The sequence below is a fragment of the Aythya ferina genome, assembly GCF_964211825.1.
Source record: "Aythya ferina genome assembly, chromosome: 3".
Taxonomy (NCBI): Eukaryota; Metazoa; Chordata; class Aves; order Anseriformes; family Anatidae; genus Aythya; species Aythya ferina.
In genome coordinates this window covers 18443293-18470590 of record NC_140298.1, presented here as the reverse complement: position 1 = coordinate 18470590, position 27298 = coordinate 18443293, and the positions used below count along the sequence as shown (strand labels likewise).

The window sequence follows — 27298 nt, the reverse complement described above, 5'->3', positions numbered from 1 at the left end:
TTTCACAGAGATACTGCAAGAGCAGCGTGACCTTATAGTCCTAACCAAATGTGACTGGATGCTAGCATTGCTTTGCCACAAAAGGCTGGTGCATCCCGTGCTCTGCACCACCCGCAGCCTCCTCTAGGAAGAGGCTCTTATATAACAACCACTCAGAGCTTTGCCGAGAAGAGAGGTAAAAGAATATAAAAGAAAATATAATTATTGTCTTACAGTGACTCTACTTTCTTTGAAGCTGGTTCCTCAAACTTGCTTGGCTCACAGATCATGTCCTGGGAATTGATACTAAACACCTGAGGATAAAATATACTGACAAATGTTCTCTGTAAGCCAGAAGCCATGTTTAGGATATTTATATACCCTAAATGCATGCAGTCTGCATAAGTATGCATGCATGTTTATTAATGGCACGCAATATAATTCACATGTAAAGTTTCCTAAATTAAATGACAGCTTTTGCAAGGAAAACGATCAGTTTTAGACCATCAGGTGCGTCAGTAGCTGTCAAAAATGGTAATTCTGGCTCCAACAGAGTTGCATGCTACACACTTCATTAGTAACATATAATGGTTATATGCTGAATGATTCCACCCATGTAAACACATATGTACAATATTGCATTCAGAGAATATTCATAGGTATTATTTATTATCTTTTGAAACACAGAATGGGACAGTAACAACAACAGAAAAAAAAATACAGCAAAAATCTTTGCTATCTTCATGAGGAGAACAAAGACACGAGCAGTGAATAACATGGGTCTTACAAAGAAATGCATCTCTCTTAGGCATATTTTTGCTTACTTCATTCCATTTCACGCATTAACTTCATCTCCCTCCCTTCACAGACTTCAGGCTGCATGGTGGTGGGGGAAATCACCTGGGACACAACAGCTTAGCTTGTGGTCTATGAATCATTGGCAGTCTTTGACAATTCAGAAGGTGGCACATAAACGTACAGCAAGACAGCAACCAAAAAGGTCACATGTTCCCATTCACACAGCAAAAGTCATGAGTTCAGGGAATAGAAAATGAGAGCAGTAAATACTCACAGCTTAACCCAATTCCACTTGGTCATAGATGCACAAGATAGCCCAAAGATCTTTCAAGAAGCATTTTTCATTGGGGAACATAGGCTGGTAGCTGTAACTACGCTCTTCAGTGATGCTAACCCGAAATGATTTGCATGTATTCTTCCCACCTCCCTCATTCTTCCTTCTTAAACACGGGCATTTTGCAACAGGAAGAGATGTCATTAAGGACCAGCATTCACAAAATAAAATACTCGTGCACCTGTAACCCAGCTCAGACGATAACCATCAGTGGTGACCGTGATGAACTGTGACGGTGACAAACCAGGCCCAAGGTGGATTCAGAGGAGACAGACCCAAGGACTAACAGGCATGCACCAACCGAACCTGGCTGGCATGCAAATAGGACTAGTAGTCATCACCTCACCCCAATAACACGGGGACAGCCCAGAGCCCATGGAGCCCACCTGTGTGCCAGGAGCTTCCCTTGGAGCAGGGATACCTCTCCAGGTCACTGCTCCAGGTCAAGAGATTCCTTGCCTGTGAGTGATACTCAGAAAGTGACTAATAGCTAGCTTGGTGAAACTTTGCAAGTAACTTGCTAAGCAGGCTGAAATTTCGTAATCTTAGCTAGGTGACAAAGAACTGATTGTGCACATCATCCTTTAGGCATAAACTCTTGAATCTAGAATCAGGACAGGAGCCAGACGCATGTAGACTCCTTGGAGTTCGGATGGCAGCACAGACTCCGCTCTGACCCTCACCGTGAGGCTCTCCCTGATGCTTTTAGTCTGACCTTGTCCTTGGTGCAATAAAAATCATCACGACCTTGCCACCGCAAATCCTGTTAACGTCATGTTTCACCATGTGGGCTTTGTCAAATCCTTGTCTCATTCACAGCTCAGCCCTGCCAAAGCGCTGCTTTCATCAGTAAATGCATTGCCGCTTGTCTCTTACGAGCGAAGTGCAGAATTCCTCCTGCAGCGATTCCGACGGCTGATCTCTGCATCTTGTAGCTGGAGGTACGCACACTGGTGGGCCTCTGGTGATTCAGGAGCGGAGCTCTTGTTTCTGCTCAAAATTACATGGAGTCTCTTATATCCTCCGGGGTTCCCCTGAAGCACCCACAAGACAAGAATACTTAAAAGCAAAAGTTAATGCGTGGGAATGGGAGGTCTCTCCTCGCTTGGTTTCCAGTTCCATCCTCTTGACACACAGAACTCCATTCATTAACTGATTACTTCTTTAATCTTTCACTTCAGCTAGGGCAGGGTTGAGCCAGAATCCCAAGGCTCATAGAGTCAGAAACCCTATTTACTGTCCGACATCAGATTTAACGGATATTATTTAAAAACAAAAATTAAAAGCACAGAAAATAAAGCCCCGACAACCACAAACCTGCTTCTGCCATGAGGTAGAGCCTCAGTTTCTTGATAAACAGATGACAAGATTATTGCATAAAATATTGGTTTATTTGTTCTTCACTTTACTACTGAGCCTTTTATTTACATACTTAATTCTTGCCCAGAAATAACTTTCAGATAAATACACGCTCACAAGTTTCCAACTTTCAAGTTCCTTTTGAGGAGTATTAAATCCAGGATGTAATTAAGCCTTCATTATTAGAAATATTTTATTTTCAGGGACCCAGCAGGCTTTCCAGCATGCCATAAAGCTTGTTTGGACATTTTCAGGGGGTAGCCAAGTAATTTGGCAGAAGATAAAAAACACAAGGAGGCAGTGGGGCTGGAATATTTTTCAATAATCAACTAAACAGAACCAAAGAAACTGGAAGCTCCTGGAAACTAGTGAGGAAAGGAATTTTAAAAATAAATTAAAAAAAAAAATAAGAGCTCAATCCTGGAATTTGAACAGTGTGTACCAGACACAGAAAGCATTCTGCAGACTGCTAAAGACTTTCTGCTGGGCAGTTGAAAGCACTTCCCCAAACCTGCAGAGAGAAGGTCTTGCTAAAGTTTTGCAACAGCAGAAGTACATAGAAACCACAGGCGACAAACACAGGCCATAGTTACTGAGTCTGTATCTTGTGGAATAGTTTTATATATATCATAGTATAATCACTTCTCCAAAGGCAAAAGCCACCCCCGGATATCAAAAGGCAGAAACTTTCTCTTTGCTCTCTCAGAGTGAAAGTGCATATTGCCCTGTCTGGGCCAGCTTGTATCAGAGCAAGTCATTTAACGTAAAGAACTGACATAAAGAAAATATCTCTGCCTCCCCTACTATGATTTCACCTGCCATTTGAATATCTACTTTTCCTCTATTCAGCTCCCTCACCAGAGGACTCTTCTCGCCTGCCCAGAAGCAGCAAGGCGTGCCAATTTTCTCTCTAGCACTGGACCCCACGAAGAGGCACAGACCCTTTTTCGAAAGACAGGTGTTCCAAACATACCTGTCTTTTTCTGGTGCATACACTGCCATTCAGTCTTCTCCTGTCTGAAGCGTTTATCATACAAAATGCCAAATTAAGCACAAAGTTTAGAGGCCAAGCTTAGAAAGATGCATTTAGAGGTTCCTTTTAATATAAAGATTCTCTACATCTATAATGGGGGGGAAAAAAAGCATTTAATTATACTCATCTCATTGAAAGTCTGTCTTGGGAGTTAAACAGTTCCCCATACCTCACTGTGTTAATCCATGGGAAACTTCAAGCAGGATTCCACCTTCTGGATCACACTACATCTGTGGGAACTCAGCGGCTGCATCACTGGTGGTGCCAAAACTGCAGCCTCAACTTAAAGGCTGCCAAAGCCTAAATGCTGCTAGCTCTGGTTTGACTTTTCAGTAACAGCAGAGCCTTGGCATTACAGTACTGCCAGCAATTCCGTAGTTGGGTTTACAGAGCACAGGGGAAAGGGCAATATTTTCAGAAGCAGTGCAGTGAAATCCACTTCCCAAATTCAGGTAAGTGTAATAACACAAAGTGAACGGCAAAGAAGTGTGTTCCATCTAAGATGCATGACTTAAACAGCAAATTTCTCAGACAGAGAAAAACATTATTTTCCTTTCAGTCATCCTTACAGCTTTTAACCGTAAGTCATGTCTCATTTCATATGAGCACAAAGTTATACAATAAGCATAAAAAATTCACATGAGATAAATGATACGATTCATAACACAGAGAAATAAATGGGAAAAAAAGACAGAACACATTTTCTGATACTCCACACATATTCCGGAAGTTTAACATGCAAAATGGAATTTCTTTAGCAGCACTAGTTCAACTCAAAAGGAGGCAGGTATCTTCTTTACAAAGTAAAGGCACCATCACTTTGTAAACACATGTTCCTCTCACTTTAACTGAGAAAGCACTCAAAATATTCAGGAAGAAACCTGTGCAGTAGCATTCCGTTGCCTATAAATACTTCACAGTAGAGATATCCATGGTCTTTCTCCTTTTTACTGTATTAAATAAGAAACATGTTGTGGGTTTGTTTGTTTTTCCCTCACCTGCCTTCTGGTATCCATCAAGAACTTTCCAGGCAAAAGAAACTCAAAACTCACATTTGCAGTCATCTCCTGTTTTCAGTCTTGTGCTATAGACAGTTTCCCAGAAGGGACTATTGGCTTACTTCCGAGACATTTAAAAAACATAAAAATTAAAAAAATAAAAAAGAATATGAGTACACTCAGTCATGCAGCTATACGTACTCTGACTTTCCAAATGCACTAGAAAGGACTGAAGAAGAAATCATCTTTTCTCCCTCTCCCCCTTGAAATCAAAAATACTTCTGATCATGAGCATACTTTAGGATTCCAGATCTTTTCAGTGTGCATCATGGATGTACGTTTCTTCCTAGGGTGGAGAGCATTCAGACAGTTCTTCACCGGTGAAACTGCGTAACTTGAAAGCCGTTGAAATAAATATTCCATACAAAGTTGGGTTGTTTGCATCTTGGTTGAAATGAACTGACCACTTTCAGTTTCCACTACACAATCATCAATGAATTCATCACCTAATACATTTTACTATTCATATAAGTTCATATATGTGATTACACGATTTAATATTGTTTGGTCTTCAACCAAACTTTTGTGTTTCTAAGTCATCTTTCAGATTTATAAATCTGATTGGATTTTTAAAGCAGTACAATTTTCATGTTCTACAGGACTGTCAACTGGTACCTGGGAGAAGAAAAAATAAAATCAGGAATTAAGCTGTTATCCAGCAGAAACTATTTTCAATCTCAGTACTCTTGGGTAATTATTAGGTTAACCAACAGTAGTGTATGTAGTTAATTAGCTGAATCACACATTTGTAGAAATCCATATTTTCCCTTCTCTTTACAATTTTTAAAAGAAGCAAACAAAAAAATAAAATTGAATTTTAAAATAACTAAAATATATGCTTATTGCCTATAGATATTTATCACATGGAGATTAACTTTCTTTGTTTTTTGTTTTTTGTTTTTTTTCCATTACACTTAAATACAAGAGAATCTTCATGACTACTGTTTGGAAGAAGTGTATTATTTTACTTTTATTTACACAGGCAGACATTGTACCTTTATTAACACAGGCAACTCTCAACTGTTTACGATAATACTGGGGTGAGGTCTCCATGCTTTTGTTTTATCGTGGGTAGTATTAATGAAGTTGTGTGACGCTCTAGTTGATTAACAAGGTAATAAGGGAAAACAGAACAGCCACGGACCACTGCCTACAGTAAACATGAACTGACCCAAGCCTGCTGCAAAACTAGACTCAAGAAATAAAATCAAAGGATGAATACTAGCTACTCAAAATTCAGGGAAGTCTGAGAGCAGAAAGTTTCTTAGATTGTTCACGCAAGCTATGAGAGGAACATGTCTGAGAGCAGGATCCCACGTGGCTCTGTCACTGCAGAATAGCATGGGAACAGTCACACGGTAAGTTTTTGTCAATTACTCTTTTGATGTTAATATTATTATGCCAATAGAAGTCATCATGCAAATACAGTAATATAATCAAGGTAAAAGAGTCACCACTTACAGGTTTAGCGTCCATATTCATAATCCCTGAATTCACATTGTGTCTTCGCAAATCTGATTTTATTAAGGCTGGGGTCAGGGGGAAGCGAGAGAAGACAGAAAGTTAATTTCCAGCTTTGTAATGACAAGCACTTCAAGAGAAGGGTTTGTACAGTGCACGCACACAGCAGCTGCTTTCAGCGCATACTCAAAGTATCTGAATTCACTCTTGCAGTTTGAACTCGGTGACAATCTGAACTTGCTCCTCACAAATCACATGCAGAAAATGACAATAAAAGCTTTTAAATCACGAGTACTTTTAAAACAAAGGCTGATGTTTTTTTGCTCTTCCAGCATACTTCTAGACACTGGCATGTATAAATCACTGCTACAATTTAGTAATAAATCAGCAATTTCTTATATTTGAAAAACGGCAAACTGTCTCCATTTCTGCATTTATTTATGTTCGCTATCCTACTCAGAAGACAGACATCTGCCTCAAATTCAGGACATGACTCAAGAAACGGGTGGTGGATTGTTCTAGTTATTAGCAACATCATCCTTAAAAGGTGTGTACAGAGCAAGTATTTAAAAACAAAACAGAAAACCTTGTGCTTATTAGTAACATTTGTCCTCCATCCAGACACGAAGTCAAATATTTAAATCCTAGGTGTCTGAGATCTCAAAAAAAAAAAAAAAAAAAAAACCACACATTTTTCCATTAAAGATAAATCATCACTTACGTTTCTGATTAATTACCTGTTAAGATAATGCCCACGAACAGCCAAGCACAAAGAAAGAGGTTTCCCGCACGAGGACTGTAGTCTGTTGTAAGCTTCCCTTGAACAAGTGTAAAGACAATTCCAAATATCTACAAAGAAAAAGTCTCTTCATCAGCACCACGTAGAAAAGAGCCATCAGTTTACCTTGCAAAGCTTCAGACACCTTACAAAAACAAGTGAGACAACTACAGCAACATAATTGCTGCCAAATTTAAGAAAGACTTATTAAATTATAGCAGAGCAGCTTTCCTGAACATTACTTCACTTGAAGAAATAGTGATATAACCTGTGCTGAAGCATTAAGTAGACCTGACGAAGTGCCTTCAGACTCTGGGTACGTAATTTCCACCGCAAATTCAAAGCCAAGTGGGAGATAGCCAGTCATGAAGAACCTGTTGAAGAAAACAAGAGGGTGATGGGTTTGGCTTTCATCTATGACTATGGCTATGAAAATTAGACAAACCACTGGTACTCTGAATTAGTTGGTACTCTGAACTGTCTGCTTTCAAGGCCTAATATGACCTTGCTTTGCCTGTCTCATCCAACAATTTTAACCATATACCCCTCTTTCCAGGACAAAAAAACGTTTATAAATGTTTAAAAAGATGTTTATATTTGTGCCGTTCCCCATAACAACCGTTATTCCGCTCCACATACACAAAACAACCTTCTCTGACCAGTTCACAATCAACTCAATAACTGAAATCAATTTCACATGAAAGGCATACATGAATATCAGAGCTTGATTAGCCTTAACATCCATACTAGATGATAAAAAAGACCATCAACAGAGTATGGCCAGACACTGGAACGGATGTTAGAAGCTGCTGTGGAAATACTGGTTCTGAACAGAACTGCAGTAAGTCTTCTAGACCCCTTTAATTACTCACCCAAGTACTCCTCCAGTCACAAACACTACTATGAGATGTCCAAGGTCCAGGGTGAATGTGAATACCACCAACCCAATGAAAGAGAGAATGTAAACGATCAGAGTGGTTTGCCTGCAACCCAACAACAACAATGAAATTACACTGTTAACATAAGGTCATTTGGCACATTGCCGAAGTGCAGAAAAGTAATATAACAATTTCTTACTCTTGCTAACAACTGACATTCTACAGTAATTAAATTTGCTTCATGTGATTCTGCCTCAAACACATCATGCATTTCAGTGAGAATATAACCCTTCCCCAACTGCTTATTGCCTTAGTTATATGGCTGCTTCGCTCAAGGCTTAGAGAATTACTCACTCTTAAAGAATGAACAATCACACCAGAAACCATTACCTCAAGACCATTTTAGTTCTCCACTATGCTGTACCTCTTGGCCATTCTGCAGCACGGTCCATTATAAAAAGATCAAAACAGCAGCAGCCAAATCGAACACTATTAGCGATAAAAATCAGTCTAAGAGGCAAGCCAAACAGATCTCATTAAAATGTTTTATTTAGTTTAAATCTGGTATAAGGGACGTCATCCAAAATATTAAAGCACCTATTTCTTATTTATAAGCCAGAAGACATGCAGAAACAAAGCCAACCTACAGCAGTAACATCCATTAGGTTTCTAGAGCTCTTGCACGTAATGTACTGAGTCACCAAGGGACAACTTCTTCATTGCAAGCAGTGCTCCAGGGCCCTGCCCGCTCCTGGGGGGCATGTCACACCGTGGGTGATGGACCCTGGAGCTCTTACCCCAGAACAGAGTTCTGCTGCATGGTCACCCCCTGAATTAAAGCAAATGTTGTGCTTCTTAACAGGTCCAGGTGTAGTACAAGAACTGAGAATCCATCAACTATCAATTTTATAAAATAAGGCAGGGTAAGCCTTTGTGCTTTTCCTGGAGAAGGAGCCTCCTGGGCCACCTGACCACTGTATATACCTGTAGGACATACAACGATTTCCTTGCCAGCATTACAGTCCTTGCAGAGACAGGAGTAGATTGGAACCCCTTTCATGTCTTTGCATTATCCAGAGCACACCCTATCTCGTTTCTTTTGGCCAAGAACCAGCAGAAGAGTCTCAAGCTTTTGCTGTAGCCTTAGAAACTTGTCGCTATCAAGGCTGCTGTAAGATCAGGGATGTGCTGCATTTTGTCATCAGTTTACCTCCACCCTTGCAGTATTTTTCTAATGCCATTGCACCGTCTCCTACCCCTAGCCCCATAGATGCCTACCCACACTTACTTGTATGTTTTAGTGTAATCCAGCCACAAACCACAAATAATCGAACCCACCATTCCTGCCACCACCAGTGTCAAGCCAATTCTCCCAGCGTTCACTTCTTCTCCCTTTCAACAGATATTTATATGGTGCTCATTAATAACTTGCTTCCACTCAGAGTCAAGTTCAGACCTCTTGGCGGTCATAAGTGCAAACAAACATTCCTACGACTCCCATAGCTGTATGATGCAAGAAACCGTACGGGGGGGATAAAGGAAACCAAATGTCTGAGCGCACATAGCACCTAAATAATAAAAAACATCACCTCTGCAAATGTAAACTTTAAAAAACAAAACAAAACAAAAAAACTTACCTCATAATAAGTTACTATCATCTGGTTTAATAACGTGGAGACGGAGTAAAATGCTCCAGTCATAATGCCTGCAATAGCAAAAGAAGAGCGTCAGCCATTCCAGGTCTAGTCGTGCAGATCTGCTACCACCAAGAGTTAATCTTCTGATATTCAAGACTGAAGTGCGAGGAAAAAACACCATTTATCTACTAGGTGAGATCTCTCCTCCAGATCTATAACTGCTGTTTTAAATACTGCTGGCCTTTCCAGCGCAGGCTGCTGAATAGGTGAACATTTGACACGCACACACACGAAACAAGTCAATTAAAACTCAGTGTGCTTTCGGCACATATCAGAACTGCTCTGCCAGACAACAGCCAGACATCACCACTTACCGTAGCTGATCAGCAGGAGTACAAATGGAATATTTTTGACTAAGTTAATAATCGACTGCTTGTAGGAATAATCCTCAGGAGGCAGAGCTTGCAGAAGTGCTTGAGAGTGACTAGGAGGATATTTAGGTTTTTCTTCAAACACTGGGGAAAAATAAAAAGATTTTGATCTGTCCTTACCACAGTAATTCTTTTTTTTTTTTTCTTTTTAAGTGTGAACTGTTCCTATATCAATGAATTTCACAAGATAGATTTGTTTTCTTTATCACTCCCATAAAACATTATGTATATGTATTTTTTTTTAGATTTTTCTCATGCAAGAAACAAGTCACAGCCACAATAGATGCCCCAATTATTTGTTCACATGCAATTGCTACCAATGTGTGGTCAGAGATAGACTGCATCTGCAACGTGTCTAGACCTTTGTATCTGAATTGTCAGAATAACAAAAAGAATTTGCGCTATATCACAATGTCCTCGTGGCAGGTAGCTACAAAAAAACAACCTGCATATCCTTAGAGAGGTTGCTCCACGTGAAGTTATGACACAGCAAAAAATTCATCTGCTGTGACCAGGGTTAAGAGACAAGTGAGCACAAGTAAACCTGAGAAAACCTCAGCTACCCTGAGAGAAGTTAGATACTTGAAGTATGATGGTGTAAACACTCCCTACGGCCACAGCACTTAAACTGTAAGGAAAGAACACTCACCCACTCCTGTTAAGAAGAACAGAAGTGTGGATACTATCGCTGTTCCATAGAACATGATGCTTATATTATGTGCCATTAGATCAATATCATTCGGTGTGTTTGGAACCAAAACAGGTGGCACCAAAAAGCCAATCGCAGTGCCAAGCTGTAAAGCAAGAAAAGAAAGGCAACAATAAATTTCCTGCAAGCATAAAAATTAACAGAAGCAAAATCCTTACCAGGTAAAATTCAGAATTTGTATCATCATAAGCATTAATAAAATCTACAAAAGAAAAGCGCTCCTTTAGTATAATACTTCCATATTTACTATTAATGATATTTCACAGACAATTTTTCTGATAACTCAGGATTTTTTTTTTACCTTTTCATTTCTAAATTAAGATACAATGCTACACTTAGAATATAGCCCACTTAACAAATAAGCATTAAGAAAGGTTTTTCTGTTTGTTTGTTTGTTTTCCTTCCAGGAGAACATTTTACAAGGAAATGGCATGCATGCACATAAATTTGTGTCGGTCGTCCTGTAACTGAAGGAGTAGGGATGAGATAGAAGATTCCAGCTGCTTCTTTGGAAATGCTTTTCTCTTTTTCTTGATCAATATTCTGCATTTGATGTCACAGTCCTGCCACTACAGAAATAAAGACCAACATGAAAGACTTACTGGAGAACTGATAGAGAAGAACAAGGGAAATGGTGTAACCTTATTAATAAATATAAAAAGAGATCTAAATCTGCAGTTATTGCTAGGGAAAGAAAGAAGAATTACAAAACAAAGTAGCACTGAGTTTGCATTTGGAGTCCATTGCAATGTAGCAACGATTTTATATTAAAGAAAGACAGAAAACAAGGACTTACATTTTGGGCACATGTATAAAGCATTTGAAAACATCAAGAAACAACAGCCTGAAATCACTCTCCAATTTGTCTCTGCTACTCCTCCAAAACTAAGTTGCATTTTTAAGTGCTGGAACAATTTTTTTAGACTAAAAAACCTGCATCCATTTGTGTGCCAGTAAGCGCACAAAGCAGCCTTTGTGCATGCACCCTGCAAGACTTTTCTCGCTTTTTTTAACTGACCATCAGATTTAACCAGTATCCATCGCTCATCTGAAGAATTCGTTTCTTGTTATGATCATCACCCTTTAGTACACGAAACTAGCAAGTAGAAAGTGAGTAAGCTATTACACTTTTTGCTAAGGTATATGGGTGCCCCCAGCCTCTGTGTCACCCAGTATAGCACCCACAATGTTCCAATAGTGACACCATTTTCCACCTTTTACATATAGAAAACTGCAGTACAGAGATTACAGCCAGAAGGATCAAGAATCATAGAGATCAGGAATCATTCAGGTTCAAAGAGAACTCTAAGATCATGTAGTCCAGCCTTTAGGGGCCCAGCCTTTTAAAGTGGCAACGAGTCTGGTGTGTACAAACTGAGAAGCTGAATACTTTTCGAAAACCTGATGCTGGTAACAACCCTTGACAAGTAAACAGCTGCATTCCCAGTGATTTGTTTTGGCTGCAAACAATCAGCACCTGAAGAGATAACGGGTGTGATTTGGGACAACCCCTGTGCTCCTTCCTGCTCCCTTCCTTTGCCACTTCAAGCCCCACATCTCAGCATCAGAGGAAAGCACCGGTTTCAGACCTCACTGTTACCTGGGGGAGCCTCAGCTAACTTGCAGCTGTTACGAAGAGTGGAGATGGAGCTGCCAACAAAACCTTTACCCTGATTCCAGTAAGGAAGATTTTACCTGGACTGCTAAAACAATTTTACAAGTCTTCAGTCCGAAATGGACAGTTGACCTGTCGACTGGAAGGCTTCGGCACAAAATTAATTGTTTTGGAAAAGCATTAGGAAAAAGTATAAACAGGTACGTGATAACAAGCAATCCTAACTGCAGGCATTACCACTAATATTACCACCATAATAATCCAAAGTGCACAAACATAAACCACTGGACTCAGGAGGTGGAAAACATGACCTCTGGTACCTGAACAAAACCTTCCCCGAGACCTCAGCCCGCACCGGTGACCTTGGTGGGGATTCCCCCATCCCGTGACCACAGGCCAGGATGGCCAGAGGACGAGGCTAGGGGAGGAGGACCTGCACCTCAGCTCCACGTGTGCCTGGTCCAGGGCTGTCAAGCCAGCAGGACCAGGGCATGCGAGGAAGACTGGCTTGGTTGTAACACCACAACCACAACCACCTTGATCCACCTGAGCATGGGCTGCAAGCCGTCACCCCTCACCTGGTTGCCCAGCACGGCCACGGCGCATGCGGTGGAGACCTCAGAGGGACCGAACCAGACGGAGGCCACGCGTGAGGGCAGCCCAAGGATGAAGACCTGGGCGACGGCACAGACGGCCTGGGCCGCCATGGTGACGGCGTAGCGGTCGGGCGCCAGGCTGGCACACTTGAGCCAGGCGCCCAGCCCGTTGAGCCCCGCGCCCAGCAGCGCCGTGAGGCGCAGCCCGCGGGCGTCCAGCAGCCACGTGGCGGGCAGGATGAGGGGCACGTAAGCCACCATGTAGACCATGGAGAGCCAGTCTATCTGCGTGAAGGACACGCCGTAGAAGTGGGCGAAGACGTTGCTGAGGATGCTGTACTGGATCCACTGGAAGGCGTTCACCAGCGAGTAGCAGCTGAAGACGCCCAGCACCGCCAGCCGCCGCCGCGACAGCCGCGTCTCCACCCGGCCGCCCGGCGCCGTGCATCCCCCGGGGCCGCCGTTCTCCCCCTCCTTGCCGGGGAGGAAGCCGTTGTGCTGCTGCGGGGCGCCCAGCATCTCCCCCTTCTCCCCCGCCGCCGCCTCCTCTTCCTCCTCTTCCTCCTCTTCCTCCTCGTCCTCGCCGCCCTCCGCCATCTCCGCCCGCTCCCCGCTCAGCTTGCCCGGCCCGGCCCGGCCCGCTCCGCTCCCGCAGCCCCGCAAGGTCACCGGGCTCAGCCGGCCGGGGAAGCCGCCCGGGAGACAGAGGAAGCGATGAGGAAGGGAAATAACGCCGTGTGAGGATCAGGAGGCGGTGCCATGCGAGCTGCCACCGGGCTGCACAGCCGCGGCCCCGCCTGAAATGCTCTTCCCCCGCCCCGCTGAGGGCCGCAGCGCCACCAGCCCCGGGAAGGTGCCTGAGGAGCACGGGGAGGCAGAAAGTGGTGTGAATAATCCCCGCTGAGCGAGCAGCGGCGTGAAATCATTCCTGTAAGCGCCTTCTGGGTTTGTGCATCCCACGCAGAGGTGTGTAAGCCCGCGCCTGGCAACCTCCGCTCTTGCTCTTGGGTACCCTCCGGCTCCAAATCCCACAGATTGCACAGAAATTGCACCCTGCCTGTGCCACAGGCACCCACGCCACACCACTGCCAGGAAAAATAGCTAGTGTGCCCCTCAGGTAGCACATTTATCTCCTTGCAGTTGCAGCGCAAAAGAACATTCCGATGGGTCAAGGTGCGGATGGTGAAGGTGGAGGCCCAGCATGGAGTGCCCAGGACTGGTGCATTGCTCGGAAACACACATCCACCCCAGTCCTACATCGCCTCAAGAGCCCCAGGCAAAAACTTTCCTCGTTTCCACCCAACCGCTGCAATTTGTTTTGACACGCACCCGGAAAGCTGATTCACGCATGGAGCGTGTTCAGGCAGTCAGTGCTTACCTCAGGAGCCATCTGCCCTTAAGCCCTGCCTGGCGTGTAGGAGCGGTGTCTGGCAGCCCCCTCAAGATTTATAATTCTGCTGCCGTAGGCAGTGTACCACAATAAAAAATGGATTGTTCTCCAAAGGGCGTTATGAAAATATAGAAATGTTTAAGTTTGCTAACAACATTAGAAGTATTTTACTGGCTTACGTGGGAAATCATTCGGCATGTGCTCAGCAAATAACATGCTGCAGATTGTTCATGGATATGTTACAGCCTAAGCAGATTTGTGTGTGAGTGGTAGATGCGCTTAGCCACCAATCTTAAGTTTCCTCACTAATTATGAATTGGTATTTCAGTTAACATCAGGTGATCTACCTAAGCCACAGTTCTTGATCTTATTTATAGCATGAATAGTGCTAGGAGCCCATGCTTCAAAATGTTAAGTTGGCTATGGTTGCTTTCCCTGAGCACTTAACTGAGCAACAGTAGTGATGACAACAGGCACTGTGAGTTTTTAGAGACTACTCGAGGTGAATATTTATTTATTTATTTTCGCAACACAGTTAACTGTATCAGATTCAGGTTCTCTGTGTCTCTTTCATTCACTCCAAGGAAAAGCCTGATCTGTTTGTACTTTTCTGGTATCAGATCAGGTGCTGGGTACATTTTTCTTAACTCTTCTGCCCAACTTCAGAATTTAAGTGCTACTTGCTGTACAAACATAGCCTTGTTGAAAACTTGAGGACTTTGAGAGGAAGAAGTGTAGTGGGAACTGAAACAGACGTTACCAAAGTACCAGAATAGCCTGCTTTCACTTTAGTTTGTCAGTGTTACATAGTGGTAGAAATAATCTGAAAACTTGCTTGAGACCACATCTCTTAAAGTACTTCCAACAGCACCTGTTCATGATCACTTTTTTTTTTTTCCATTAAATTTGGATAACCTCACATCCATCCAAAGATAAAATTTATTCCCCAAAGACACAGGAAAATAGGCTTTGTTCTTCTCTTATTCTTTCTTTTCCTACTGTTACACCATTGACTCTATGCAACAGGCAGAGTTACGGCCAGGTGATATTCTCAGAGCAAGGTTCAACGTCAGCCTGTTCTACAGTTACAGACGTGTCTGAGGTTTCACTTCCACAGCAATCAGACAGCATCATCTTTGCATGACAGTCCAACACACAAGGCTTCGTTTGCTTTCTATACAGGAATCCTGCACAGAAGAAATAACTAGACACCTTTCTTAAAATGATGTCTGAAGCCATGAAAAAAGCACTGAACATGAGGAAGCAGTGCAAACGGTTGGTATAAGCCAAGAAGCAGGGCCAAGGATGTTGTTGCACAAGAGAGAAAGTTATCCTGTGAGAAATAGCCCTTGCAGGAGTTTGCTTAAAATGTGCATCCTTGGATCTCTACATTTCATGGACAGTTGATTAAGCTAAAAACAGAAAACTGATGTCAAGGTTTACAAGACAGTTTCAGCTTAGAACTGCTGCTATCCTTTTTCAGTCTAGCCTCTAACCCCAAATATGTTACTGTTCCCTCTGTAACGTATGTTCCTTTGAAAGGATGATTGATTTTCATAACTATTTCCAAGCTTCATCTTGCAGATAATGCCATCGTTGGATGAAACATCACTCAGAAGGTGCCATTTTGTTTCGGATCAGGACATTTCACAAAACAAAGGGAACCCAGCTATAGTGTGCTGATTTCAATGTGTAAGTAGCTTCCCAGCACTCCTAGCTAGATTATTGCAGTGATATCAATTCCTAGTTAAGTTCTTCTTCCAACCCTCAAAACAGTATCTAAGATCTGCCCCTAAAAATCCAAGTCAAACCATCTTTGTAAAACTTGACATGAAGGATAGGAACTTGAAACGAACAAAGGAGCTGGTTCTCTAGGACTGTGATTGTATAGTGGTGCCAAAATACCAACACTTCTTATAAAATAAAATTAGAATTTTTGTGTACGTGAAGCACCCAGTTAAGATTCCAGGATTTTCATTTCTTTTCTTTTTTTTTTTTTTTGTTAATATTTCAAACCGTGTACTTCAGTCTTTACAGTCAAAAATGTAAATGTTATTTTATAAAGCACTTAACTCCCTGTTACAGTTTTCAATGCAAACGTTGATCTCAGTGCAGAGAAAAAATCCATGAAAGAAATACACCTGCTACTTCTTTTTTGGATGAGCCCTTTAAACAACAACAACAACAACAAAAACTGAACAAAATAAAACAAAACAAAACTACAGCAGCTTAAGAAATTGATTCCAGAACAAAAGATCTGAGGTTCCAACTGAGCTAGATAATTAATAGCTATTAGAGAATACATGGAAGATGTAAACATCCTCTTCCCCCTGTGCAGTCCTCATTCCAGCAACATTTGCCCACTCTCCCCGTGAGCTAAACCATAATGTCTCCCAGTGAATGCTCATCTGCAATACAAAGCACTTAACTGAAGTTTGTCCATAACTCCAGGTGTTTGTCTCTCTTTTGGAACATGACTGCCCATAGTAGGGATGCTTATCAATGACCTTTATTCATATTTTTTTTATGTACCAACAAGTGTATAAAGTATGCTTTTACTCAAGGATCAAAGAGTAGTTCTAAATAACAGTTTAAAACATGGGTAATGCTAAGTGAGCAGGCTACTCTTCTGTAAATAATAGAAATTAGCACTTCTGGATGTCCCAATCCATATAAAAGATGCAGAAATGTACATCTGGCACTTCTGTCATGCTGCCATCTGGTTTTCCTTTTGTAGACAGCTGTCAATTTGATATACATAATGGAATCTTACTCCTGATTTTCCTAGCAAAGCAAGTGGAAAAAAAAAAAAAAAAAAGTTACGTACACAAAATAACTTTTGTGTCCAAAAAAAAAAGCATGTGAACAAACAGAGTAGGTAAAATTTATTGGAATTTTATTCACTGAGATTAATAGCATCTTCATATATTACAAAAAGTGTAACCTCCATCTGTATCCTTTATACACAGAGGAACAAACAAACAAAAAACCCTGCACATGTCCACATAAAAAATAATAAAATTCATGAAATGCAGAAGGGTTGTCTTTAATGAACGTTCTGATTTTTGACAAAGATTCATTCCTTTGAACACTGGTAAACTTTTGGGAAAAGCTTCAAGGTATTCTTTGTTGTTACTTCACAGACTCTTCCCACTGATAGCCCATTCTCTGCAGCAGTGTACTGGCAGACAATCCTGATCCTCTCTGGTTCATTTCTTCCTATTTTGATTTTGATCAACAGAGCTCTTCTGTGAGAGAGATCAAGTGGCATCCACATGTCTTATCAAAGGACTGTGGGACAGCAGTGATTAGAAAAGCCATGGTAACATTTGTTACGAAAAAAAATACCAAGTGTCAGACCACTTGGATGGGATGTTGAATCAACTGGCTGGTGAAACCACCACATAAAGCAATAAGGACAAAATGTTGTCTTCCCTTCTAGGATAACAGGACCTAAATTTTCCTTTCACCAGCTTCTTCATTGCAACTTACCTGCCTGGCCCATGTGCACACATCCTTCATATACTGGATGGAACGGACATGTGGGTTTGGATCTAGTAAGAGCCTAGTACAGAAATGTGCTTGCATTTTAAAGACAGGTTGCCCACCCAAGCTTGAGAAACATTGCTACTTTTACCGTTGAGGAAACCCAAACGTTTAGTAACAGCTGGAAGTTCCCAATTTCTCTCTGAAAAAGTTATCAGCAGGAAGAAAGGTCCAAACCTATTTGATAGGGAAGACGCTGGCTGGCCTCCACTTAACTAAAGATCAGCGGGAATATTTTTTTGTTTAGACTCAATAACAATAAAAGGTGCCTGCCCAAGCCCCTGGCTGTGATAACACATTATGGAAAAATATATTAACATTCCAGCAGGGTTAATCACTTCAACAGGAACTCGGCCAGACAGACACCAAAAGGGGCTTTTTTCTGCTCCTTTGTTAGGAAAGCACTGCAAACATGCTCCAAAGACCCCTCCAGGCAGTTCTCTTTTGCAGCACACCTAGCACGGTTTAAACTATTCCAGATTAGCTGCAAACCCAGCACCTCTCCGAGAGAATTCCCTCCCTTTTGGTGTTGGGGGAGATAAATCTAGTGCCCCTATCAGCCATGCCAGCACTGCCACCACCACCGGTCAGCGGGCAGCTCCTCCAGCAGGACCATTCCAGAGCATCTAGCGCGTTTTGTGAGTTACAGCAGCCACTTCAGCCAGCTGCGATCCCCTCCACACGGTACCAGGAGGATGCTCAGCACCTCCAGCAGTCACTGAGCACACAGCAGTGTTCCCCGGGGTGTCGATGAATGCATTCATCGCTGTGTTTTAGTGGAGCAGCTGTCATATATGTACAATAGCAGCAGCCCAAGAGCTAACATGTTGACTTACATATTACTTCTTCATATTTGCAACTCCTCATGGCTCTTCTTTTATTAAATAATAAGACCAGGCCAGTAAGAAAAAAGAAAATACGTAAATGTTGCATGGCACTAAGGCTCTTAAAGTACATAAACTTTAGAACTTAGGAAAATCATTTCAAAGGGGCATTAATGTAGGGATTAATCTACATGGTTTTGACTACACTTCTTTGTTTGGACCAAGGCAAGGGGAATCAGTCTCCAAGCAAATGTTCTCCAGTGGAATCTGTTTAATTAACTTCTCCCTCTGGTGCAGCCAGGATAATAAAACAAGGCAGAATAGCATGTGACAGGGTCGCTCTGACCACAGCAATCAATACAGCGACATGCAAAATAAGAACCAGCTTTGCTAGAATGGCATTCAGACTGTTTAAGCCTCTGGAGATAATCCTATATTTCTGATGAACTGCAAATACAGGCTGAACGGAGTATTTATGTCCCTTAAGACCTCATACAGTACAAATGGCTTTTATAAACCCTAGGAGGAGAATGAAGAGGAAGTAACTTAGGCCCCGAGAATAGCTGTTTTGGTTGCCTATTTCTCTCCACAGGCTGTACAACAAACTTGGGCTCTCATGTTAGCTTGGTTCTTCCCAAGATAAACATCTGGGTGCTGCAAGCAGCGATGTTTTGGTGGGTGAAGCAGCCAAGGTGAAGCTCCCACTGCTCCCTGACAAGGGCTTGGGCTGGGAGAGGCTGCATTTTTGAGGCAACACAGTTATTTACATGTTTGGGAAAATTTCTTTCATTTATAAATACCGAACCATTTCACCGTGAATTTGGTACTGATCTTCCACCAGTAAAGAAGTGTTGAACTGTTTGTTTCTGCCTGGGAAGGTTTTGAAAACATTTGGCCTCTTATTTCAAAACATTTAAAAACAGCTTGTGGGAGGCTCAGCTTCACGCTGCTACACGAGGTGTCTGTCACACGTTTGTTCCACCAACCACAAACATCCCAGCGTCTCATTTTCACTCTAAAGGAAAACAAGTTTGCGGGAGCACTGTTTTCCACAACATGGAAGTCACCCTTGGTCACCACAGCCAGTCCCCTCCCCACCAGCACTGCTTTTCCTTCTGCATTGGTTCAGATAGCTGGAAGAGAAGGTGAAAGGCCAAGCCTCATGCAATCCAATTATAGCTAAAACGGCTTCCAGGAACTCTGCAAGGACTAACCTGATCGTGCCTTGTAATGGCCGGAGGAAAAGAAAGATATCAGCCAGCTGGTACCTGTTGCAGGGTGACAGACACCCTCCCGGCACGGCTATGGAGCGGTACGTACTGAACACCCGCGGCACACGTGGGTCGAGCAACCCAAACACTGCCTATCAGGTTTCCTCGTAGCAGGACAAGATGCCAAGATCCCAGTCAGTAGTGCAACCGTCAAAAAATGCAAAACCTGAATTTGTTAACCCTGTCCTCCCTATGGCAAAACAGCTGCCAAGTCTGCCAAAAGCACTCCAGGGACTGCCTCCGTCCGCTGCTGCACCGAGTACCACGGAATTAACCTCTCCTCAGTCACCAGGGGACTGGGGATGGACACGTTTTTCAATTAGCACCTGCCTGGCCCATGCTGGGACTCGCAAATACAGGAAAAATCTTTGCTGTAATTGTTCAGCTTTCTCTCTTCCAGGTCCACAGCCCCCTTCTTCTGTCCTGCTGTCTTCTGCAGTGCTGATGTTATACAATATGCATAAATCTAATTGTTTTTAAATGAGTGGAAAGGATGTATACTTTTTTCCCCATTAGGTAAGTCAAATTTGGAATATACAGATCTGCTTAAAGTAGTCCACAAGGAGTTTAAAATATATATATATCATGAAATCAAGCTTTCTAACCCAATTCAAAAGAAAACATAGCGGATAATGCTGAGGCAGTAGCTATTTTGCTTCACTAGCTCCTGCCATTCCCCCAACAGTGACAGTGCTTTCCCTGGTCTCTGTTTCTCTAAGGTCTCCCTTTCTACAGACCCAAATCCCCATTTTTAATGCTGTCAGCAGCATAAGACACGTCAGAGGTAAGCTACCTTTACCTTACACGTGTAAAGGTAGTTTCAAGTCCCTGTTTACATCAGCTCACTCCTGGTGCTGTTCTGATTAGGCAGTTACAGCTGGATCACTTTTTTTTTTTTTTTTTTTTCCAGTCTCACCTTTGTATCTGTTATGCCAGGTACAAAGGGTATATATGTAATTGCTGGCAGTCAGCTATCTGAGGACAACTGTGCCCTGAAGCACCCTCTCCCAATCACTCAGGCTGGCTTTATGGCCAGATTACATGGCCAGCACACAGTGAAGCAACAGTGCTCCAGAAAATCTCATCTCTGATTTCCTCCAAATATTTGTTTTCTACCGATCACTGCTAGCCACATTATTTCCTTCTTGCTCCTTTTTGCATCCATCTGAAGTTTAAGAGAATCTTTTGCAAGTGTTGGACTAGATTTGATTTGTTTTTTTTCTGTCAGTGCCCTGGGTACCTACATACGTACAGCTGTGACCCTTCCCATGTGTATAGACTGCACACATGCTTATTTAAAGAAATACAGTTTGTGTATAAAAAAAGGGGAAGTTTGGTGCTCCTGAGGTCCATATTTATGTCATGAAACTAAAATTAATTTTTTGTTAACAATGTTTTTCTAAATACTGGGCAGAGAGGAAATGATATCTATAATGGAACAAGGGCTTTAAAACAGGCTCAGATCTTTCTTACAGCAGTCTGACTCTGGTGGATTCTCAGGTCTACAGAAAAAGAAGGTAGCTAAGCTGTGGATGTTAATGCACCAAGAGGTCTGCATAAAAAGAAGATCAGTTCCTTTCTCGCATCATCTCTCCTCCATTGTAAGTCATGTCTATATCAAGGACTAAAACCTAAACTTGAGACAAGATGTTTTTTTTAAGAATAACTAGATGGGAGGCACATGTCTGTGGTGAACAGGCAAATCACTAACAAAGTTCTCTGGGGTGAAAGCAGCCCTCTATCTTTTCTCTCCCCTTGTTTCAATGGGAACCTTCTGATGTGCCATGTAGTTTAGGATAAAAAATGAAGCTTTACGACTATTACATGTCTAAATCCCGAGCAGTCCTATCAGGGAAGCATAGCCCAGTTATCACTGAAAGGACTAGCAGAAAAAGGTGAAGAAGAACTGTAAAATGAAGTCTCCTTGGGGGAAAAGGCTGGGAATTGACCCATACTCTCAGCACCACACAGCTGGAGAGGAATACTTTTCAAGCTCTCATCTGGCGAAAACACCACCCCCCCAGATGTAAGAGCTCACAAGTATTGTTTTCCGATCTCAAGCCATTGAACATTTGGATAAACTCAAACTTCAGAACAATCCCTGGAGTTCCTTAAGGGGCGCCTGTGGAGCTGTGGTGGAAGGAAACAGGTGGCCAGCTGAGTTAAAGCCTGGTGGATGAAGGAGACGTGGGTGAGAGGCTTTTGACTGATGCAGGCAAGCCCGCTTGTTCTGCTGCAGCCAGTTGCAGGACGAGGGCTCTGCCACTCCTTGCATTGTGGAGGTGTCTACATGAGGCACGGAGTGAAGTCCAGCCCAACCCACACACGGAACCGGTTAAGACTCTGCAAAATGTGATGACTTGCAAACTTTGCGGATTTAATGTCTACGTTAGCTTAATTTTTCCTAAGAGAGCAGCAGAAGCTTTTAGCAATGGAGAAACGGAGAAGAAAACAGCACCCTCCAAAAGGCAACTTGCCTGGAAACACAGCAACATACGAATAATAAAAGCAAAGAAAATATGGTGTCAGATATGAAAACTCTCCCAGTAAGGTTCTGAAGCATCTTCTCTAGCTTCCCTACAGAGGTTTCATTGCTGAAAGCCAGCATTTCAGACATCTCCTATCAGCAGTCCCTCCCCCTGCCTTGCATGATTGTGCAGTTTTCATTTTACTCTTGCACAGATTTTAGCTAGGAAAATAAAGTTTTGGAATTTAAGTCCAACTCATTTCACGTCTATCAGATGAATGTACTTAGGAATGTCAGCAGCCAGAGGTTACAATGAGTTCCACGCACTTTAACACAGTTTGCATGCAGTCAGATCAAACTCTGATTACACGGAAATCAAAGCACGTTTTCTCTCCAGTAGCCACCAGCTTATCTCTGTGTTTCTGGGAGAGCGGGAGGACAGATTCCACATCCTGCAATAAACCAGCCACAGCTCTCATGCTTTGTAAAGACAAAGAGGGCAAGATGGGTTACGGCAAACAAAACCACACACATCCGTGTTGTTGTGCACCTTGAAATGCTAGTCATGAAAAGAGTCCAGGGCAGGGGGGGATTGGTCTACTGCGTTCCTAGCAGTTTCTGAATGATCTAATCACTCATCACTCAGAAGAAAATGAAAAAAATAGATTCGAGTAGTGTTGGAGGGATGTTAACCCAGGTAACTCTGTTAATGAGCAGAGGAAGTCAGACCCCATTCTTCTACATGTCCCACTAATTTGGCTGAGCTGGGCCTCACCTTCCAAGAGGGCATCCTCAGGACTCTGAGAGGAAGTTCCGAGTGTCCTGGTACCTCAACAGCCTCCAAGTGTGGCTCAAGAAACAACCTTCAGCTTAGCTAACAAGGTGTTGGTGGTGACAGGGGTTGTTGTATATCCAGGTTTCCCAAGACAAATCCTCTTTTCCCACCCCAAAATTCTGTTCTTGAAAAAAAAAAAAAAAAAAGAGAGAGAGAGAGAGATCTGTCATTTTTTTTCTGTGAATTCCTGGTATTTAGAAGCTTCTTTGGATTGTCAGTGCACATGCTGCACTCTCTGGGAGTGCAGAGGGGATGATTTTGGGGGTGCTGACATCTGCACGTGTCCATTAGATGATGCTAGCCCACTGCACGTGCACTCGCCATGGCCTCAACTCAGCACCGAGCTCCCGTGTGGTGCAGAGCTGAGCTCCCACCCTGTTTCCCAGGCAGTGATAATGACCCCAAAATAGAAGGGAAGTCACCCAGTGATGCTTTGATTGGAGCTCCCCACATGGTGCTCCATTTAACTTCTTCCCACAGCGCTCCATTTGTTCGCTTCCTCCCCCTTTGTTGTGCGGCCAGAAATGCTCAAAATGCACAAAAGTGCTCGCTCCATGTATTTATAGCAACAAGCCAGCGGCGGTCAGGACTTCAAAGCTGCCCTCTCCAGGCAGTGCACTTCACAAGGACAGACCTTCCTGCGAGATAATCCTGGGCCTTTCCATTTCATGGGGACGCTGGCGGCCATGTGCTGAGCAGACCAAGGAGGCCACAGCCAGCAGGCCCAGTCCCACCCAAGAAACACAACATCTGCCACACACACACACAATTCCCGTGGAAATCGGTCGGCATCATCCTGCTCTCTCCTGGTCCACATCCACAACTCACCAGTTTTGTCAACGCTCAACAAAATTTGGCAGATGGGCAGAGCTCTTGGAGAGAAAACTCCTTACAAGGTCTGTGAGAGCTGGTGGCCACCCAGATGGCACAGACCCTCTCCTCTCCAACTAGCACGGGGAGGTGACATGGAAGAGAGCTGGGGAAAGACAGGGACGCCGCAGGAACATGGACCCCAGGGCTGAGATGGAAGCACCACAGGACATGCACTGGAGGCTGGGGTTGCTATGGGGAGGAGGCCCCAAATCCCTCAGAAAAATAAATAAATAAATAAATAAAGTCTTTATTGGTTGTGTTGCTTGCAAGGAATCTTCTGTTAACCCAGGGACAGCACTTGTCTGTGCTGAGGCTGGGCGTTGACAAGGAGCCAAGCATCTGCTTTCACTGCAGTGACAGAGCACACAGCCCTGACACAGCCAAAATAGTGGACCCAAGATCTGAACGTTCCTATTAAAGGAGTTGAAACTGGCCTCCATAGCCTGTAACAGAAATGCAGAATACACATGGGAAGGAGCTAGGTGCCTCACCTGAACGGCAGTGCTGTGCTGTCCATTTACTCTGCTCTGAACTGGATGACGCCCCAAACTCCCCATGGCAGACTTGGGATGCCTTTGTGAGGCAGGAGGAGGCAGGGACATGCCAGCAGCCATTCCCTGGCAGCAGATATGACCCAGACACTCAAGTGCCAGCAGCTGGGGGGACCACACAGCAGGGAGACGACACCCATCATGGTGCCATGAGCTGCAGCTCTGTGAGAGACAGGGCTGCATGTCCCAGGGCCTCTTTGCTCTCTTTCAGGTGAGCTGAATCACCGTTTCCATCAAGCCTGGCCACCACTCTCCTGCGTTTTCAGGAAGCACCCATCTGGCAGCATCTCATGCACGCCATGGGTACAGGGAGAGCGGGCAGGCACTGGAGCACAGCACCAAGCATCAGGGGAGATGGGTGTTGATTCCTGCCCCAGCCACAGATTCATCAGGGCCATGAGCCCCATGATTCACGGCATCTCAAGGGCAGCACAAAGGATGGCCAGACCCTGACAGGAGTACTTTGTGCCCAATACACAAAGCCAAGCACCCAGGGCAGGGAGGGAGATTATCCCCATGCCCAAGCTCATTCACACTGGAAATCAAACTGGCCCCAGCGCAGGACATGAAGGGATGGATAACCACCTGCTGGAGAGGAAAATGCTGAGACAACTAGGTGCTACGGCAGTTTGTATCCTTTCTTTGATCTCGGTTGTATCTTTGTACTCCATATAGAAAGCAAAGAGAAGAACAACAAACCTTCCTGCTAAGCCAATAACTTTCCCAATTCGTTTTCCTGCTCTGTAACGGAAACAAAGGGTCGAACCCCAGCCTGCATTAATGAAAAAACAAACAAAAGCAGAGGCCCATTAGTGATGAAAGTTGCATTTCCAGCCCATTATTTATTTGTTTCTGCTTCTAAAGAGCCTATCTATGCATTGCATAGGAGCCAGCTGGAAGTACCTCCAGCAAAAGCCTTTGGTCAATTTGTTTAAACTCTTTTCACAATAAGCAGCAGGATTAAACAGCGTGTCACCCACTTGGCCTCACCACCATCCCCTCACTTGTTCCCATGTTGAAATCTTGAAAAATTATTGATCTTGACATATTGCCCCAGCATTTGGCAGATGCAGACCCTGTTAGTCCATGACAAAAAGCAAGTTTCAGAAGGGCCCTGTGGGAATGCTGCCCCTGCAGCCCTCCAAAAATGATCTGAGTAATGACAGAGAGCCCTTATACAGAGCCTCAGCTGTGGTCCCTGAACTCAGAGCAGACTTCCAGGATCTCAGGATTTCAAGCGACTGATGCTGAACCTTTAGCTCTGTCCACTGGGGCTCTAACCTACCCCATCTTCACAAGTCACTTAGATCTCAAGCAGAACAACTTCAGTCTTGTTCCACATGAGTCCTACAAAGAGCTTGGCATGGGTGGTGAAAGCACAGTGACACCAGACAGCCAAAGAGTTGCAATTCCGACATCCTCCCAGCCTCTGCTGCTGACCCAAGGTGCTCGTTGAACAAGGAGAAGGTGCAGACTACCTCTGAGTGGTCTTGTAGCAATTGGCAGCACATGCTGATCCCTTGATTTGTCTCTCTGGACAAGACAAAGCCATCTGAAGGGTGTCTAGATCAGCAAGCTCAGCCTGTGGAAAGTACCTTCTCATTAGCACTGCCCTGCGCATGCCCCCATTAAGTGTTGAGCCATGCGTTCACTTCAAGGCTTTGTGCATGTGGGAGTCCCTCCCTCATGCTCGCAGCACATCTGTGTGCTGTATTTTAAGCCTGGAAAGCACCTAGTGACGTGTGGGACTTTTCTTCTGGCAGCTGTACCCACCAGAGCTGCATCAATAACTGGGCATTGAGTAGCAAGTTAGGCACCCTGAAGGCACTAATTTTGTCAAAGAAATCACAAACTTTTATTATATCACATACAAACTGCAAGACAAACAGACCCTGACAGTCATGCAATCAGACCTGCTGCTGGGAGCATCCAAGAGGACGGTGAAATCTAGAGGTAGAACTCAGGCCTGGCCACTTTCGCTGTGGGCCTTCTGTGTCACTGGACAACTTATTTAACGTTTCTGTGCCCTATTTTTCCCAGAGACAAAACTGTGTACACCTAGACACCACCTTGCTCCTGGGGTGCTGCAAGACAGAAATCACAGGGGCTGTTACTAGCCCTGGAAGCTGATGGCATGACTGAGAATGAAAGCCCTAGCTTCACTACCTCTATGTTTTCCCCCTCATTTCCCCTCAGGTTTCCTGAAAGCTGAACTTGGCATCCAGCTGAACTTGAACTGGTTCTGTCCACCAGTCCATCCCTTGCCACTCCAGTGCCCCATGCTACAAGTAGGGGACACGGCTCATCCAGACAGTGCTGGTGGCTGCAGCGGGGTTCAAAATACATGTGCACATCAGGGCTACCACATGTCCGAAGAGGGAGTTCAACTCTTTAAATGTGTTCACTTGGGAGCATAATAATTCCCTTTTTTCTTCACTGAGCTTTAAACCCTCCCCTCTTTCCTAACTCCATACATAGAGATAAAGCCTCCACTTCTCTGTCTGACTCTCAGAACAATTGTCATTTGTAACTCTGTCGGATGCAGGACCCTCCGATTTACGGCACAGGGAAGCAAGTGATCAACTCAATATAAGTGGTAATACAAGCTTCAGCTTTATTGCGCAGATATCCGTATATTTATACACACAGCTATAATTATGCCTACTGGTCACTATCCTATTGGCTAAGCCTAAAAGCGTTGCAAAAAACACTGTTTCTCCTACTTGCGGTTACAGCGCATAAGCTACTCCCTTATCTTCCCAGGCCTCAGATCCACCTGTTTATCTCTCTCTCAACGACAGACTGCTCCTTGCATATTTTCACAAGAATGCTTCTCATCCGGCCTACTCCATGGCTATAAACTCCGCATTTTCTT

The 27298-nt window shown here is 43.6% G+C and overlaps 1 protein-coding gene across 1 annotated transcript; it reads right to left on the bottom strand.

The window, feature by feature from the left end:
- Positions 1–620: 620 nt before the first annotated feature.
- Positions 621–13403, bottom strand: FLVCR1 (FLVCR choline and heme transporter 1). Its single transcript, XM_084512541.1, has 10 exons — positions 12649–13403; positions 10396–10540; positions 9690–9830; positions 9316–9383; positions 8967–9070; positions 7673–7783; positions 7069–7174; positions 6760–6871; positions 6023–6090; positions 621–5176 (listed from the first exon to the last, which is right to left on the bottom strand). Exons 1-10 carry the CDS (start codon positions 13261–13263, stop codon positions 5111–5113), a joined length of 1536 nt encoding a protein of 511 aa, XP_084368667.1. The 5' UTR covers positions 13264–13403; the 3' UTR covers positions 621–5110.
- Between the last annotated feature and the right edge of the window lie 13895 nt (positions 13404–27298).

Excerpts from the sequence above, each read along its gene's own strand:
- FLVCR1 (XM_084512541.1), bottom strand. The coding sequence starts at position 13,263 with ATGGCGGAGGGCGGCGAGGACGAGGAGGAAGAGGAGGAAGAGGAGGAA. Across the intron at positions 9,384-9,689 it reads ACTCCTGCTGATCAGCTACG|GCATTATGACTGGAGCATTT; the intron begins GTAAGTGGTGAT and ends TTGCTATTGCAG. Across the intron at positions 6,872-7,068 it reads TACTTAATGCTTCAGCACAG|ATATTTGGAATTGTCTTTAC; the intron begins GTTATATCACTA and ends TTTTCTTTGTAG.